The sequence below is a fragment of the Bidens hawaiensis genome, unplaced genomic scaffold (genome assembly GCF_021521415.1).
Source record: "Bidens hawaiensis isolate Kalapana, Puna unplaced genomic scaffold, B.hawaiensis_p1.1 tig00001461_1, whole genome shotgun sequence".
In the NCBI taxonomy this organism is placed as follows: Eukaryota; Viridiplantae; Streptophyta; class Magnoliopsida; order Asterales; family Asteraceae; genus Bidens; species Bidens hawaiensis.
The window spans coordinates 4,109,634-4,124,126 of record NW_027491082.1 but is presented as its reverse complement, the minus strand read 5'-3'; the positions used below and the strand labels follow the sequence as shown (position 1 = coordinate 4,124,126).

General features: G+C 36.3%; 2 protein-coding genes and 1 pseudogene across 2 annotated transcripts; 2 read left to right on the top strand and 1 right to left on the bottom strand.

The window, feature by feature from the left end:
- The first annotated feature begins 2,419 nt into the window (after positions 1–2,419).
- LOC143579213 (protein WHAT'S THIS FACTOR 1 homolog, chloroplastic pseudogene) lies at positions 2,420–3,927 on the top strand (annotated as a pseudogene).
- Positions 3,928–6,360: 2,433 nt separating this feature from the next.
- LOC143579204 (uncharacterized) lies at positions 6,361–8,934 on the top strand. Its single transcript, XM_077062587.1, has 5 exons — positions 6,361–7,519; positions 7,615–8,213; positions 8,308–8,505; positions 8,591–8,805; positions 8,907–8,934. The coding sequence occupies exons 1-5, from the start codon at positions 6,361–6,363 to the stop codon at positions 8,932–8,934; spliced, it is 2,199 nt and encodes a 732-aa protein (XP_076918702.1).
- A 2,765-nt stretch (positions 8,935–11,699) lies between these two features.
- On the bottom strand, positions 11,700–13,572 carry LOC143579194 (trehalose-phosphate phosphatase B-like). Its single transcript, XM_077062578.1, has 7 exons — positions 13,564–13,572; positions 13,333–13,473; positions 12,619–12,690; positions 12,403–12,507; positions 12,221–12,322; positions 11,926–12,144; positions 11,700–11,849 (listed from the first exon to the last, which is right to left on the bottom strand). Exons 2-7 carry the CDS (start codon positions 13,435–13,437, stop codon positions 11,700–11,702), a joined length of 753 nt encoding a protein of 250 aa, XP_076918693.1. The 5' UTR covers positions 13,438–13,473; positions 13,564–13,572.
- Between the last annotated feature and the right edge of the window lie 921 nt (positions 13,573–14,493).

Here is a 14,493-nt window from a genome sequence, read left to right as displayed (position 1 = left end):
AATATACACATTCAAAATATTTAAATTTCAAAATTTTAAAATACTTAAATTAAATGATTGGACTTAAATCTCATTAGCACAAAAAATCATCACAAGAAAGAAAGATTTTGTATAATCTCAAACTTCTCAGCATTAAACACCAAATAATCAACTTTCACACTTGATTATAACCGAAAAGTGACACATTACACATTTATGTGGTCTTGGTAGGTGTCGTCACAAGTCCAAACCCAAACGGGTATAACGGGTCATAATGTGGGTCCCCGACGTTCATGGGTAGTTGATCAACAGACTTGAACCATGCCCGAGCCGGCTTTCCAGTAAAACCATAGTCACCAAACAAAACATCGGTCACACCTTGGCCTTCGGTACCAGGAAGCCAAGCCGCAACAAGTGCATCTTGGTATCAACAAACGGTTGCACCAGCACTGGCCGCCCAGTTATTAGGACCACCACACATTTTACTGACCCGCATACATTTCTTATAGTGCTTGAGCCCGGCTCGGGAATTGTGAGATTTGAACTGTCTCCAAATGTTTCTGTATATGGTGGTTCTCCTACCCCCACTATAGCAAAGTCAAAGGTGTTTGACTATAGGAAATCTTGGTTCGGATTCTCGTTGTAGATAACTTGCGTGTTTGGATCAACGGCTTTTTTAACCGCCGAGAGGATTGTAGTACCTGTAAAATAGTAATTTTTGTTATTATAATGTTGTTATTATCATTTTGACAAATAACAGTCGTTTCCTTGATAGTTAATCTTTTATTCTTTACCCTTATAGCCCACATGTAGAAGTGTGCGTGGGTCGCTTTCGGGCTAGAACAAAATATTCAATTAAAACTATTCGTTTTCGGTTTTTGTTGTTTTTTTTTTGTTTTACGACTACGTTTTAAATTTTTTTGGCCGAAAAAATGTGGCCCAAGATAATGAATTTGGGCTAAATCATTTTGGTAATTAATAATTAATAAATTACTATACACGTACACTACAATATTTGGACAACATTATTTATTAAATTCTTATAAATTACTTAAAATCCAAAATGAAAAATGAAAATTCATGAATTAAGTTTGGTTCGTTTTAATTACATGCAAAACCGAAACCAGACAGAAAGTTCATTTCTTTACTAATACATTGAACAAACAGCCCGCTTTTGTTTGGATTTGATTTTTTTTTATTCAGTGTTTTAGGTTACGGATCAGTTTTTCAGGTCTCATACGCACCCCTAGCCAAATGAACCGTTTAAAATAAAACAAAACAACCTGAATAACCAGTTTTCATATGAATCGGTTAATATTATCATTGTAAAGTTTAAACCTTTATGAGATTATAGATATCATACCGGAAGTAATATCGCCCGAAATTCCTTGCCACTGCCACATTGATAACCGATATTATCAGCATGTGATCATGCAACTAATATCTTTGATGTCCTTTTAGGAAGTGATAATAATGGATGCATTGAAGATTTACCATTCTTCAATAAAACAAGTGTTTTCCTCACTGTTTCTCTTGCAAGGTCTCTGTGTTTCTGTTTTCATTACAGTCAAGAAGTTAAAATAGAAATGTCAACTTTGGTCAAACATAAACAAATTTGACTAAGTTACCTGGCATCCCAAATATTTGGTCATGCTGTAATCAGCCAATGGGTTTTCAAACAGGCCCATTATAAACTTTACTCTTAGAATCCTTTCAACCGCATCGTCGATTCAGCTCATGGGTATGAACTTATTTTTGACCAAAGAAGTCAAACCGTCAACAAACTCACGGTATTTTAATGGGACCATGAACTGCAGTATTCCATCAATGCATTAGGTACTTGTGCAGCACAGTTAGAGGTGGCAAAATGAACAGGTTGGGTAACGGGTCAAAATATTTTGGTTCTGGTCAACCCCTTGCTCAAAAATTTGACCCTTTTAATACACAATCAGTGTGTTAAACATCATTACAAGGTTTATTATTGTTATTTCAAAATGAATTAGAATGTTTTATGGATTAAAATTACACTTTTTGTGTCACATGACCCGCTTGACATGTTTCCATTTTAGCTAGTTTTTAATCCGTTTGAAATAAAGCATAACCGTTATAAGAAAATCACACTCTTGGTGACTTTTGACCCGTTTTCTTTATAGCTAAATTTTGTACCCGTTTGAAATAAAACATAACCGTAACACTAAACGGAAGGAGAAAACAAACCAACCATGTCAATGCCAGCATTAGCCCCCGCTAATATGGAGTAGGTATAATTAGAATAGTTTTTGAGTGTTTAATATTGTGTTGCCTTCATTTGCTCTAACTTCTAGTTACTATTAAGAGACCTCATATTGCATACTACTAAACATATAATCCCAAAAATCAAGTCTCCTTCAGATAACGCAAGCTCTATCACATAAACCCCCAAAAAGCCCTAATTCCAACCATGTCTTCTTCTTCTTCTTCTTCTTCTTCTTCTTCTTCTTCTTCTTCTTCTTCTTCTCTTACCACTCTACCCTTCTTCATTCAAAACCCTAAACCCCCAATTTCACAACTTTCTGGGGCCAACGTCTAAATCTGCAAGTGGGTTTTGTCAATCATGCCCGGAAGAAAACATATCCAATTCAAGCCTTGGTTAAACGCCGAAAGGAGCTTCCTTTCGACAACGTTATCCAACGAGACAAGAAGCTTAAACTCGTCATGAAGATCCGAAAGATACTGCTATCCCAGCCCGATCGCGTGACTTGGGTCGCTTTCGACGCGCCTTAGGCCTTCAGAAACGAAGGCGGTTTATCGCCCTGTTGCGGAAGTTTCCGGGTGTGTTTCAGGTTGAGGAGGAAGGGGTTTACTCGCTTCGGTTTAGGCTAACGCCCGAGGCGGAACGGTTGTATCTCGAGGAGATGAAGGTTCGGAACGAAATGGAGGGTTTGCCGGTTGTTAAACTCAGGAAGCTGTTAATGATGTCGTTGGATAAGCGGATTTTAATCGAGAAGATTGCGCATTTGAAAAACGATTTAGGACTCCCGTTGGAGTTTCGTGACACCATTTGCCAGCGATATCCGCAGTATTTTAGGGTTGTGGGAACGGAAAGAGGGCCGGCTTTGGAGTTGACGTATTGGGATCCGGAGCTTGCGGTTTCGTTCGCCGAGCTTGAGGAAGAAGAGAAGCTGTCCGAAACGAGGGATTTGATTATCGACAGACCGCCGAAGTTTAACAGAGTGAAGTTACCGAGAGGTCTGCAGCTTTCGAAAGGTGAAATGAGACGGATCTCGCAGTTCAGAGGCATGCCGTATATTTCGCCTTACTCGGATTTCTCAGCGTTGAAGCCTGGTACGGCGGAGAAAGAGAAGCACGCGTGTGCGGTTGTGCACGAGATGTTGAGTCTGACGGTTGAGAAGCGAACGTTGGTTGATCACCTTACGCATTTCCGAGAGGAGTTTAGATTCTCGCAGCAGCTTAGAGGGATGCTTATTAGACACCCTGATATGTTTTATGTATCGTTGAAAGGTGACCGGGACTCTGTGTTCCTTAGAGACGCGTATCGTGATTCTCAGTTGGTTGACAAGAACCGGCTGTTGGTGATTAAAGAGAAGCTTCGTGCGCTGGTTTCTGTTCCTAGGTTTAGAGGGCGTGTGGTGAAAACCGATTCAAATGATGCAAGTGATCAAGAGGAGGAGGAAGAGGATTGGTCGGATTTTGATGATTTAGTGGACAATGAAATGGGCGACGGCAACGATGATGACGATGACGATGACATGCCTCCTGATTTTGATGAAGATGATGAGAGCGCGCAGGGCGAAAGCAAAAAGGATGAAGCAAAGGTTCCTAGTCTTGTGTTGCCAGACGGGAGGCCGAGAGAACGCTGGTAAAACGAGATGTTTTGTGTTTTAGTGTTTTATATGTAGCACCTTAACATTTAAAGAGTAATCATATGTTTCAAGATAATATGATTGTGAGCAGTGCATTATATAGTAAGTAAATGCTACTTTAAAATGTGTAATTGTATGAATATAAGTTCAGGTTAGAGATAGAATATGTTGACAGTAAGAACATTGCAGAGAGAAGCAGACTAGAAAACTGTTTTTGAGAAGTTTGAATCTGATATGATGAGTTATATAGTGAAGTGAACAAAAGTAAAAACCAGGTTGACAGCAGCAAGTGATGGAAATATTCAGATGTGATCAGTATGTGTTTCTGTATTGTATCTCAACTAGTTGACAAAACCCGCGCGCTTCGGTGGGGGAAAAAGCGGGAATTCGGTAGGTATCGGTTCAATTTGGTTCGATTAGTTAACCGGTGAATCAGATTGAATTTAAAGCGTGTACCAAACTGGTTTCAGATCTGGAGCCGGTTGATTTAAAGCGTGTACCAAAAGTAATACTCTCAAGTGCTCCATTTTGTAACAATGCTACTAACATAGAAAAATCATTCCAAATATGAAGTCCCTTGACCACACTCAAAATAGTCAAGTCAGAGTCATAACTTATAAGTAATTAATGGTTTTTAGGTTAAAGTGTGAACCAAACGTTAGTAAAATAACTAAAAGAACTGTAAAACTGAACCACTGAACCGTTACTAACGTTTTGGTGCTGATTTAATCTCAAGAAATGAACTTTATAAGGGCTTCATATAAAATGCAAAATAGATAAAAGAACAGACATTGAAATTTGAAATCATGATTTCAAGTATACTGTGATGTTTTTTCTTTCTTAGAATGCTCAAAGGATTCAAGTGATGTCAACAATTTTAATTAAATTAAATGATATATAATATGAAAATATTTATAAAAAGATAAAACTATATACTATAAACCCAGCCGTTTGCTACGGTTTGAAACTTTAGTAACCAACTAAGTGAAACTTAAAAGAATAAAATCGACCATGAAACCGAACCATGTCTGGTTTGAACAGTTTCAACCCAAACTGTGAACACTCATCTATATAAAGATACAAGTAGGGGTGCAAACGAGCCGAGCCACTCGCAAGCTGTTTGAGCAGATCGATATAAAGCTTGAAACAAATCTGGCTTTTTCGAGCTCGAGCCAAGCTCAAGCCTCAAATAAAGGCGTTTAGTTATTGAGCCCGAGTTCAAGCCTCGTATGGGAAGCCCGTGTTGGCTCGTCAAGTCTTAATGAGCATTGTGTATTTAGTTTTACCTTTTTTGGAATTCTATGTATTAATTTTACATCGCAGAGTCAAGCTCGAGCCAGGCTTTGGCTCATTTAAGGTACTACACGAGCTCGAGCTGGACTTAGGCAAGTTTTTTCTCAATATTTATAAAAATAAGAAAAAAGGTATACAAATTAATTAATAAATAACAAACAATTGGAGCCTGAACTTGAATAAAACAATTCACAAGCATAACTAGAGCTCTAGAAAAAGAGCTCGAAACGAGCTCAAGGTAAGTCAAAATAAGGGGGGAGAATAAGCCTGCTAGCTCAAAACCAAATTGTTGTTTTTTGGTGTAAGTTAAGCTCAAAACCAACATAAGCCAACGGTAAACCCATACATAATTCTGGAAAACAATGTGCTCTTATCCTTGGTATTTGAGGCTACATAAATGTATAAAAAGTGTTTCTTTTTTCTTAGCAAGTTAGATGTCTTAAATAAAAATTCCGGTAAAGAATCAGATACAAAAGAAGTTTACATCAAAACGAAAGTGTTTTTTAGTCGGTCATCCCAAACAAATTGACATTTTCGATTTCCAATGTATAAGGTCATAATATACGAGTAGAGAAAATAGAAAATGCATGGCATCCCATATAATTTTCTAAAGTGGTTGCGAGTCGAGATATAAAAAAATATTATTTAATTAAAAAACAGAGAATTATACTGTTTTTTACTTTAATTTGAATTTTAAGTAGGTTTTAAAAACTAAAAAGTTGCTATATGTATGTATGTATGTATGAATAAATTGGAGGTGTAATTCGAAAAGTAAATAAACAGATAAACCCAAATCAGTTTGAATCCATAAACCCTAATGACTTCCTCTTGAATTCATTCATTCATTCATTCGATTATTATGGATGTCCTCTGTCGTCTTCCACATATCTTCATCTTCTTCTCGGGTAACAGCAGCCATTCCATTAAACTGTACACAATCAAAAACCACCACCCTAGAACAAATTTCAGAGCTTCAGCTCATTCCACCGCCCGCCGTGAAAACCACTTGAGGAAGAAGCTAATTGAGCAACAGGTAATTTCTCCAATTATTACCTCTAATTTGGTGGGTGTCAATCAAGATCAACAAGTCTTCTTGACAAGCACCCAGATCGAACCCCAACCCGAACCATCTCAAGATTTGGTGGGTTTTAATCAAGATCAAATCTTGACAACAACCCGGAACCTGAAACCATCCCTAAATGATAATAACAACAATAATGCCACTATGTTAGCAGCTAAAGAGATACCAAATTCTTCACTTGCTGCTTCAAACTCAATTGGAAAACCTAAATTATCTAGGATTGGAGTATCACTGTGTTGCGGGTTGCTTCTCTTTACAGCTTTCCATCGCTTTTTCAAAAAAAAAAAAGAAAAAGAAGATGAAAAGGAAGGGTATTCGGGTTTAGAAAAAGAGATGTTAAGAAGAAAACTTAAAGCTAGGATGATGGCCAAACAAGATTCCATCTTGGAAGTTATTCAAGATTCCAAGGAGCCGGAATTGACGAGGCCGGAACTAGATAAGGAAGCACTTGTGAATAGCATTTTCAAGTTGGATCAAATTCAAGAAATTAGAGAAATGGCAAGGCGTGCGCGTGAAATCGAAAGTAATGGAGACAATGAACCGGATGGAATGGATTTTGATGTTTCGCTTCCTCAAGATGATGATAACAAACAACAACCGTACCCTGTAACAACGCCACCTATAGCAAAACTATCGGTAGAGTCTAGGATTCAAGATTCTTCTGATGTGGAAGGAAAAGAGTCGAACTTATTTGACAATGGAGTGAAATTAATGATTATTAGTTCTGTTAAGGAAGCAAAAGAGTATCTTCACGAGAAAGAGAAAAAACAAGAACCTGAGATTAATAATATACATGAAGTTTCAAAGATGGATAGCAATGATGATGTGTTCGGTAATAGCACACCGGAGTCTTTAAAGGATGCTTTGATCGACAATGCGGATTCTAAAGAAGAAAGTGTTAAAGGTAGTGGTGAGGATTTAGGAAGAGCGGATCGTGAGAAGTGGATCGAGGAAAATTTTCATGAATTTGAGCCGCTGGTTGAGAAGATCAGAGGTGGATTTAGAAACAATTACATGGTAGCTAGAGAAAAAGTGAAACAGGATATGGATTTAGTCTTGGAGCTTGAACGTGATGATAACGAAAGCGAATTTGAATGGATGAAAGACGAGAAGCTTAGAGAAATCGTGTTCCAAGTACGAGAAAATGAGTTGATGGGGCGGGATCCATTCTATCTTATGGACGCTCAAGACAAGGCCTTGTTTTTCAAAGGCCTCGAAGAGAAAGTCGAGAAAGAAAACGAGAAGCTAGCTCATCTTCATGAATATCTTCATTCCAATATCGAAAATCTTGATTACGGCGCAGGTAACTTGTTCTAATAACAAGCAAGTTTTTTTTTTAGTGTTATGTCTTTTCTTACTTAGTATATATAAATAATAAGTTTATGGCACTTTGTTTAGATGGGATTAGCTTGTATGATTCTCCGGAGAAGATCATACCCCGATGGAAGGGCCCACCACCGTCAACAACGATGAGTCAAGAGTTTCTTGATAATTATTTAGATCAAAGGAAAGCACTTTTTGCTGAAACCTTGGGGAATTTGGATCTTCATTCACCAAACAGCAGTGACGAAAAAGTTGCGAGCAACAAACAAACAAACGAAAAAGTCATAAACAAGAGTTCAAAAACTGTGATAGAAGGGAGTGACGGGTCCGTTAAACCTGGCAAGAAATCTGGGAAAGAGTTTTGGCAGCACACCAAGAAATGGTCTCGTGGATTTCTAGATTCTTATAATGCCGAGAATGATCCAGAAGCTAAAGCTGTTATGAAGGATATCGGGAAGGACTTGGACCGATGGATTACCGAGAAAGAGATACAAGACGCTGCTGATATTATGGATAAGGTTCCCGATAAAGGGAAGAAGTTGATAGCAGAAAGAATTAATAAGTTGAAGAAGGAAATGGAGTTGTTTGGACCCGAAGCTGTTGTCAGCAAGTATAGCGAGTATGGAGATGAGGAAATAGATTATTATTGGTGGCTCGATCTTCCACATCTACTAGTAAGTATTCCGTTGATGCCAAACAGTTACATTTTTTTTGTTTTTATTATTTTTCGTCGGTGTATGCATAATTGTATGTTTCCAAAATTTGCAGTGTATTGAGATATATATTGACGAGAGAATAGGATTCTATTCATTGGAGATGGCGTCGGATCTTGAACTAGATCCAAAACCGCATCATATTATCGCTTTTGAGGATGTTGGCAACTGCAAGAATCTTTGCTATCTTATACAGACGCACATGGAAATGCTCGGAAATGGCAATGCTTTTGTAGTGCCACAAACGCCAAAGGTTAGTAGTAATTTCTTAAACCAATCGCTCACTTTTATGTTTTGTATTGATTTATATTTATATTTGTATGCATATATGAATATAGGATACCTACCGAGAAGCCAAGGAAAATGGTTTCAACGTGACAGTTATAAGAAAAGGAGAGCTGAAACTGGACGTGGATCAAACGCTAGAAGAAGTAGAGGAAAAGATTGTTGAGATCGGGAGCAAGATGTACCACAATCAAATCATGAAGTCACGCAACGTGAATATTGATTCAGTAATGAAAGGTGTTTTTGGACTGAAGAAAAACACCAACAGGTAACGGTAACTCGTCTCTTAATATTTATTTATTTTTTATTTTTCTTCACCCGAAAGCATAGTTTTACATGTGTCTATCTTGTTTGTTGATATATTCTCAGAAGAAGATTGAAGAGGCCAACCAAATGACTTTGCATTCTGATTTGTATGGACAACAAACATGAAGCTGTAACTGTAAGAGTCTAGTATGTTTGTCAAGTACATAGCCCTTTACGCTCTAGAAACTGTATGCGTGTCTGAAGTATACATCCTGGTATCTGCTTTTTTGGTCTTGTAAATATATCATGTATGAAAATCACATTGTTGAATGAATAGTCTCTCCAAGTAGGGGTGTGCAAGAAACCGAAAAATCCAATCCAAAATCGAAAAAACATAACCGAAACAAAAACCGACAGTTTTGTTTTATGTTTTTTTAAGACTGAACCAAACCGAATTCTAGATTTTTATTTTTTTATTATTTTTGTTTTTTATTTTAAGTAATTTATAAGAATTTAATAAATATGTAACTCAAAATATTTTGGCCAAATGAATAATAATAGTCAATTAGTTAATAATTAACAAAATTATTTATACCTAAATTTATTATTTTCGGCCGAACTTTTTTTTCGATCTAAAATTTTTAAGCTCAGATGGCAAAACCGAAAAGACCAAATGGTTTCAAAAATTCAAAAACCGAAGTTTTGGCTTCTGGTTTGGTTTTAGCCCAAAACCGTATCGAACTGCACCCCTGCCTACTAACACGAACCATATTCCTTATCAATTTCCTGCATGTTCTTAAGGGCTTATAATCTGTCTTTCAATTGCCTATGTCAATTCTAAGGGATATAAATTATATTGCAACTCTCTTCTCTCCCATTTCTTCGGTGAGTAGATTGTCTGCAGTCTGCACAAACCAACTGCTCCATGAGTCCCAAAATTGTAAGGTCTCGTTCCCGGTAACCCTACTTTGGTGTTGGATTTACTCATAAATACAATTCTAAAATCATAGTTAATTAAAAACTTCGCGGAATAATTAAAAACTTCAAACATCACATTACAAAACATTCATTCTTGTCTTAACATACAAATTGTCTTTTCATAAATAATTAATTAAAATAGTCATAACACTTCATCATGGATGCCAGTCTCTTCAGTCCATGCCCTGTGTCCCTCCTTAAGCCAGCTGCCTCAACCTATTTGCCTGCGTGCATACTAAAAGTCAGCTATACTGAGTGAGTTCTAATTAATCAATTAACATACAATACATTCATACCCTTACTCATACGCGTCCGAAAATACGTATTCATACCTTAGTTTTCTATTACTCCTTTCGTATATACCTTATATACATGCATACGTACTTACATACTTTCTTTCATAAAACCCTATGGTATACCATAAGCTATTATATAACATCACAGATATTGTAAGGGTCTGGTCCCTATCATCACAGATATTATAAGGGTCTGGTCTCTATCATCAAAGATATTATAAGGGTCTGGTCCCTAACATCATAGATATTATAAGGGTCTGGTCCCTACTGCCTCGAATAACCATACATTTATCATACGTGCATATTTTATCTGTCTCATGTATATAATATATATATATATATATATATATACATGCTCATTCATACTATCATCATATAGTAATAACATCCAATATATAGTCATACACGTATCATACACTTATCAATTAAGTAAATGTGTTAACTATCACATAGGAGTATGCACACAGCCCCGAAAACATTTCAAAGAGAAATGGGGCTAGAACTCACCTAGAGTCGATTTCTCTCGCCGTTAATGTTAATTCCCTTTTTTAGTTGTGCACGGCTAACTGTACAATACATTACGCGTGTCAATTATCTATTACCACTACTTCCTACATCTAAATTTATGAAACCCTCCACTAACGGGGGTCCGGGGGCAGCGCCCCTGGTAGCGGGGTCTAGGGGCGGCAGCCCCTAGCAGGGTCCAAGGGGCAGCGCCCTTGGCTTTGCTTCGCATGCATGGAATTTCGCTTCGCATAACTTTTTCGCTTCGCATGACTGTGCGATGCGAAATTACCTTTTTCGCTTCGCATGGTCATGCGATGCAAAATAGCCTTTTTCGCTTCGCATGGCTTATGCGATGCGAAATTCTTCTTTTTCTTCGTTTTTACCATTTAATGGCCATTTTACTTCGTGACTCTTCCTTAGGACCCGGTTTTACCCTTTTTAAGGGTTTTGGGTTGTACCAACTTTGTATACTTGCGTTTTATAAGGCCCGAACATCACATTTTTACCACATAACATTCTCGTGGGGTTATAACTTATCAAGTTCATGTTTTTCTTCCATCATATACCCCAATCTATCCTTCTATCGGTTTGCATGTCGATTCTAACCATAAAACTTAATCACTTAAACCGAAACCTACCTTTTGCTTCGGGTTCGAGTTCAGATCCGGACAATACGCAGGATCTTCCAAACGTTTCTTGTTTCTCGTTAACGTTGAACACGAGATTCACCTTTCTTTTGCTCGGATTTGGATCCGGGTGTTTGAGAGAAGAAGTGTGTGTTTTTCTAGTGAGTGGGGGGAGGGAGACAAAATGGTGGGTGGGTTGGGTTTATATAGTGGATTATGGGTCCCACCACCAACTCTCCATTCTCATTTCAAATCCTTATCCAAACATTTAACACACGACTAACTTAACAACACACAATTAATAACAAAACTTTTCCGTCATTTATTATTTAACAAAAAGTTGGATGTTACAAAAATAAACTCTACTTTGTCGTAAAAATTAATGCACGCTAAACAAACACCGTCTATGTGCTTAGTTGACGAGTTAAAACTCAAAACAACACAGAAGAAGTTACATTAAACGCAAGGAACATAATACATATTGCATACACACATCTATCTCCGTCCTTTTAACTTGTGACTGATTGTTTGTTCCAGATAACGAGACGTGATAGAAATTTCTTGACATCAGACGGACTCCGAAGGGAGTATAAAGCCATGGTGTCCTTTGGTCTTGAGGACACAACGATCGAGTACCCGTTTCCTCTCTTCTTTATTGCCTGTAATCGATAAATTAATCAATATTTTGAAAATATGTAGAGATGGAACGCTAATTAGTTAACTCATATATACGACCTTAAATGCATCTTCATCCGTTCGATCGTCACCGATATAAATTGGGAGTACATCATTTGAACTTCCATATCCAAGTGTCTCTAGTAAGTACTCCAAAGCATGACCTTTATCCCATTCGATATCCGGTCGTATCTCAAACACCTTTTTCCCCTCGGACAACCTAAACTCGTCCAACTTGTCTACCACAGACTTAACGACTTCTTCTAGTATCGGAAAATCCTGTAATTTTTCAATTTTAATTCCATCTTTAGTGTTTGTTATATATGTAATTACTAATAACAGACATCATACATACCTCATTAGAAACATGTCTAAAATGCACAGAAACACAAAACTTATTATTTTCCAGCATCACGCCTTTTATATCACTGGTTTCTTCTTTCAACACATCAAGTATCTACAGGAACATATTTATCATATTAATTTACATTACATATATGTTATTTTTTTTGTCGAAAAACAGATGAAAACGATTACCTTGCAAATTGAAGGCTGGTAATCTGTGCACTGAAATGGGGCTGCAATATCCAGCCCATGGCTTCCAGCATAGTAGATGTCATCTAGTTTTACAAAGCCATACACCTAAACCAAATTGGAAATTAAATATAAACTTATGATTCAAAAATGTAATCACTTATTTTAGTTAGCTTATACAAGGGAGTTTAACGAGTTAAAAAGCGATTAAATTGATACTTTATCTCGACTTCTTCCACTTATGATCGCTGTTGGAAAACAACGTGCCACTTCACTTAGGACCCTTCTCATCTGCAACCAAAATTTTCATTTCGAGTTAAATAACAATATTGAAGGAAAAGTGTAAATGTTAAAGTGGTGGCGCGTATCTAGAGTTCTAGACGAGTGTGTTATTCGGTTTCCATAGTTTATTTTCTTAAAAATTTGATAAGATATATAACATAAGACAAGTTGTATTTGAAAGTTTCTATGTAACTTACCATTCTTTTGTTAAATTATTGTAGCAAACTTGTCACAAACTTCAAATTTTTCTTAAAATTTTTCGACAGGATAGTTTAAATAATTTATCTTTTTGTTAGTAAATGTAAAGTCAATCCCACATGAACATGCTTAACTTTAAAGAGCTTTTATATGTTCCATAGTCAACTAAGTCTGAAGTTCATTGATGATTTAAAAGGTATGACATTCCTTATAAAACCAAAAATCTCTCATGTTCACGGTTGATGTGAGATTTGTCTAGGGCACATGTTCAATTATTCCATGCTAATATTCTTGGTATTGTGTCACACACACATATATATATATATATATATTTGAAGATTAATAACATATAAAAATAATGAAATTGTATAGAGTTTTCAAGTATTTTTTTGGTTTTTATTTAACAAATCACTTAAAATAGTAAAAATTGAAAGTAGCTACATGCATGGATACCTTTTTGGACATAAAAGCTTGATCTGGATTTGGTACAATGTTGGAGAGTGTTCCATCATAGTCCAAGAACACTACAATCTTTTTCCCTTTGGCACTCACTATCATTTCATCAAATGTCTCCAATGCAGATGGATGCTTTTTCTATCATCACATTTATCGAACTAATTAATTAAATTTACTCCCTTAATCCTAAAAGTAATTAACATATATACATGCTTGATCTTTACGTACCAGCCATGAATGATACCTGTTTCATTCATTGATCAATAATGGTAATAGTCCCCGTTTTTTCGATATAGATATGTAGTTTTTCCTTCATGAAAATAAGCATATGAATAAAAGAAATAGAAAATATATTGAAGAAAGAAAAAGGAAATCAAATTATTGAATAGTTTAAAGTTGAAAAACAAGAAGCTTAAAAAGCAAGAAGGTTATTACAATATGATTATATGAACATGCATGCAGTATTTGGACCTTGATTAATTGGTCATCTATAATAATAAGGAATTACATGATTTAACTTAAATTTATATAGCCTATAACCTAAGAGAAAAAAAAACGTGATTACATGGTAAGGAGCTGTTCATTAGCAGACTATCTCTAAATCGATCAGAAGTAGAGTGTGTTTAGTTCACTTTAAAAACACCTTTTAATAGCTCATAAAGCTACTTAATGGGCATTTTTCTCAAAATGTGTTGCTTGTTTTGATCATTATTAGTTGAAAAGAAATCAGATTAATTGATAACTAATACCCACTAATGGGATGGATCAAATTAAACTTGAAGAGAAAAACCAAGTACCTTAATATACAAATGTGAATATATATGTGTATATACTTGGGTTAGTACTTGCTAATATCGATGGAGGCACATTTCAGCCTTTGTTGCCCGTCTACTTAGTGAACTGGCAGGATGCGAAGATCAGTTGATCAATATATAAGAATCTCGAGAGTGGATGGTTGACCGTTGCCAGCTTGAGGAAGAGAGAGACCTATGCTTCTGGGATTGAAGATGTTAACATTTGTTGATCACACACACATACATATATATATATATATAATCAATCGTATGTGAAAGAGTGAGAGTGTGTATATATACAATTTAATTGACGAATTATAAATTTGCTTCAGTATTTACATACTTTGTTTAATGGTAACTACAT